A 3,406-nucleotide genomic window follows, 5' to 3' on the forward strand; every position below is an offset into this window, starting at 1 on the left:
CCCCCACAGGCCTATTCCAGCAGAGGCCCCGAGCAGTGGGCGGACCAGGGGCAGGCAAGGGACCAGGGCAGAACTCCCGCTCTGCCCCGCTCCCCAATTCCAGAACAGGTCATTCTAAGTGGGACCAGAATTGATACTTCTAGCAAACACTGGGATGATCGCTTAGGTGATTTCAGGAAGTGCTGACTCGGCCGCTGCTTTCCAAAGTTTGCCTCGGAGATGAGGGCCTTCCCCTCTCTCTGGGCCACCCCCCCACCCCCACCGTCTTCTGACTTGTTTGGCCAAGCGCTCCGGGCCGGGCACCATCTCTATGGGAGACGGAGCAGCTGACCACACCAGGGACATAGGGGTGCACGTCAGTGCCCGGTCACCTGGAGAGGAGACAGAAGCCAAGGACGGTGTGGGCGGAATCCCAGCTTTTAGCAAGGCTCTCCTCCAAGCTGAGCCTCTTCCTCGGCCTGCTTCCTACTGCCCTTCCCCCTCCACTGGCTGCCTCGGATGATCGCACCGTGCAGTTCAGGGGCTGCAGAGAGAGGGATCTGCCTAATGTTCTTAGCTGATGTAGGGTCTCCAGGCACGGAGACCCCAGCAGAACAAAGGGAGAGAAAACAAGAGTGAGCGGCAGGAAGAGCTGACAGAGCAGAGAGGCAGCAGGGACCTGGGGAGACAGACATTCATTCCTTCGTTGGTTCATTCACCTTACAAGTGTTTGCTGAGCACATTCCGTGTTCCAGGCGCGGGGGTGGTACCTGGTAGGGGAGACACAGGCCTGCCTCCAAGGAGACAGGAAATGCAAAGCAAGGGGGATGTTTAATGATCAAAGCAGGTTGTTTTCAAGTTGTGTGATGCTGGGTGAGCCAACTGCTCTGGGCCTCATTTTCCTCTTCTATAAAATGGGAATAATAATAAGAACAATCCTAAAAGGGTTGCTTTTGGGGTAAATGACATTGCTCTATGACAATTGCATGTCACAATGCCTGCCACCTAGAAACCACTGAATGAAAGGGGACATTTTCAGCTCCTTGAGGGTCAGCCTAGGGCGTGTAAAGATGGAAGGGTCTTGGGTGTCAACCGTCCTGGGTTTGTGCTCCCCCTCCACCTCTCCCAGGTGTTCCATATTGGGTGAAAGACTTTCTGACTCTCAGTTTCCCCATCTGTATAATGGGCCTCGAGTAGAACCCTGCCTCACTCTGGGCTCCCTTGCAGGTGCGGACGGGACTCCTGATGAACCTGATGGGCGTCCTGCTGCTCAGCTTGGCCATGAATACTTGGGCACAGACCATCTTCCAGCTGGGCACCTTCCCAGACTGGGCCGACCTCCACTTAGCCAACGTCACAGCACTGCCATCCAGCTTGGCTAATGGCACATATCGGACCCTCTGAGCCCCCCTCAGGAACTCTCTTCGGGCTGGGCCCTCCCAGGGGTTTCGCCATCCTCTGCTGCTGGGACCCCACAGGCTGATCAAGCAATTCTTCTCTGTGATCCAGTACACGGCAAGCAAGGGTGACTTCCAGTGGTCTACTTGGGTCCACAGTCTTGTTATCTAGGATACCTACTCGTCTCCCACACAGTTCAGGGAGCCACTTCCTCCCAGTTCTGCTGCCTGAGAAACAAGCTCCTTTATCTCTGAGTTGATCTGTGGTTAGGATGCAAGAAAGCCCAGTTTCAGCAACAGTAAGCCAATCTGGAATGGCATTTGTCTTGAACAGCAGGGGCAGGAGACACCACTAGCATCCCTCACTGACAATGCGAGGTTCATCTGGAGAGAGCATCCTGCATTTAGGGGTCACCTTCCTTCCAGAGGCTGGGGCTGCCATGTCCCCGTCCAGCTGTTCCAGCTGTTCCCAGCTGGTGTGTGCTCTGCTTGGTGGGGGCCCTTTCTGTACCAGTTGTTTGAATATCGGCCTTGCTGATACCTAGAAGCCAGGTTTATTTTCAGTCCCTGGAGACGGGGGGAGAGACCGATGATATCCTGAGGACATGGAGACTGAGCAGAGCCTCTTTGCTGTTTCTCTGGGCTCCTGAGCATACAAGGGGGAATTCTAGACCTTTCTACCTAAGCTTTTTCAGATTTTCCTGATTAATCTGAATCAGTGTGGCCATAGTTCCAGGGTCAGGCCAAGCGTGGGCCGTTCCCCCCAACAGGTGGCCCATGGCTCCTCCAGCCAGGCACCTCCCACACGGGCCTTCTTCTTGTTCCCAGAGCCGCTTTTTGCCTCCCCACCCCCATCCCAGGTGGTAAGCATGTGTGATTAGCAAGGGCCACGTTTTCCAGGGGAGAAAGAAAAGTCAAAAGAGAAATCAAGGCCTTGTAAAACATCCAGTGTCTTAGGCAGGGAAACCCCGTAATCCTCTTCTACAGACAAGGATAACGTCCCCTGAGCTGGGGGCTGGTGGGGCCCGTCCTGAAGGATGTGCTCCTTCCATGTTTCAAGCGGGAACATCTCGGCACCCCCCACCCCCGGGAACAGTGCAATTTGGACACGACAGGCACTCAGGAAATCTCTCTGCGATCAGCAGCCAGACGTCAGCTCAGCTGAGGGCCCAGAAAGCTCACTGCCCCCCTTCCCACGCCTCCTTCGGGGGATGCGGTTCTGTGAGCAGCTCAGCTGGGGAGCCACACCCTGGGGACTATGCTTGTTCTTGGAACAGTACGTGTGAGTCATGGACCTTTCCCTGGGAGTGGCAGGGAGGGGGAAGAAGAGGTTCTCCTCCTTCCTGTAGGGGGTTCCTTCAGGATTTAGTCACAGTTACAGCCCACTGGGCTGGGAGGTGCCCTCCCATACGAAGGGGTAGGGGAGAAGTTCATTCACAGAGAAACCCAAGGCGCCTATCACCAGATGAATAGTGATTTCAAATACTTCTGATTGAAAATGCTGTAAAATAAAGAATGTTAATCAACCCTGGGCCTGGAAATCATTTTATGGCTGCAAAGCCCCACATGCTGGAACTTGGGGTGTCACAGAATTGACCTCACGTCCTTACTGCTCTCCCTTCTCCACTCCACTCCAGCCACACACTCCAGCTCTCCTGCCTCAGGGCCTTTGCACGTGCTGTTCCCGTTGCCTAGAACACTGTGCTCCCAAATATATGCCTGTTTCCTCACTTTATTCAGGTCTCTGCTCAAATGTCACCTCCCCATAGAGGCTTCCTTCGCCATCGGGTCTAAATATCACCACATTACTTTTTAACCCCTTGCCCTGCTATAGTTTTCTTAGTATTTAGTCAGGATGCTGTATTATTTTCTTTTTTATTAATTTTCTCACCCTCTAGAATATAAACCTATGAGAATGCAAACTTTCTTTTGTTCGGTGCTGTACATCCAATAGAACAGTTTCTGGCACATAGTAGGTGCTCAGTAAATATTTGATAAATAAATCTATGCTAGAAATTATGACAAAACAA

The 3,406-nt window shown here is 53.2% G+C and overlaps 1 protein-coding gene across 1 annotated transcript in view; it reads left to right on the forward strand.

The window, feature by feature from the left end:
• The window catches only part of SLC13A3 (solute carrier family 13 member 3), an 84,216-nt gene extending 80,810 nt beyond the window's left edge, over positions 1-3,406 (forward strand). The window contains exon 13 of the mRNA XM_040248201.1: positions 1,207-3,406. Within this exon, the coding sequence (XP_040104135.1) occupies positions 1,207-1,383 (177 nt within the window). The 3' untranslated portion in view covers positions 1,384-3,406. The remainder of the gene's footprint in view (positions 1-1,206) is intronic.

The sequence above is a fragment of the Oryx dammah genome, unplaced genomic scaffold (genome assembly GCF_014754425.2).
Source record: "Oryx dammah isolate SB20612 unplaced genomic scaffold, SCBI_Odam_1.1 HiC_scaffold_10, whole genome shotgun sequence".
In the NCBI taxonomy this organism is placed as follows: domain Eukaryota; kingdom Metazoa; phylum Chordata; class Mammalia; order Artiodactyla; family Bovidae; genus Oryx; species Oryx dammah.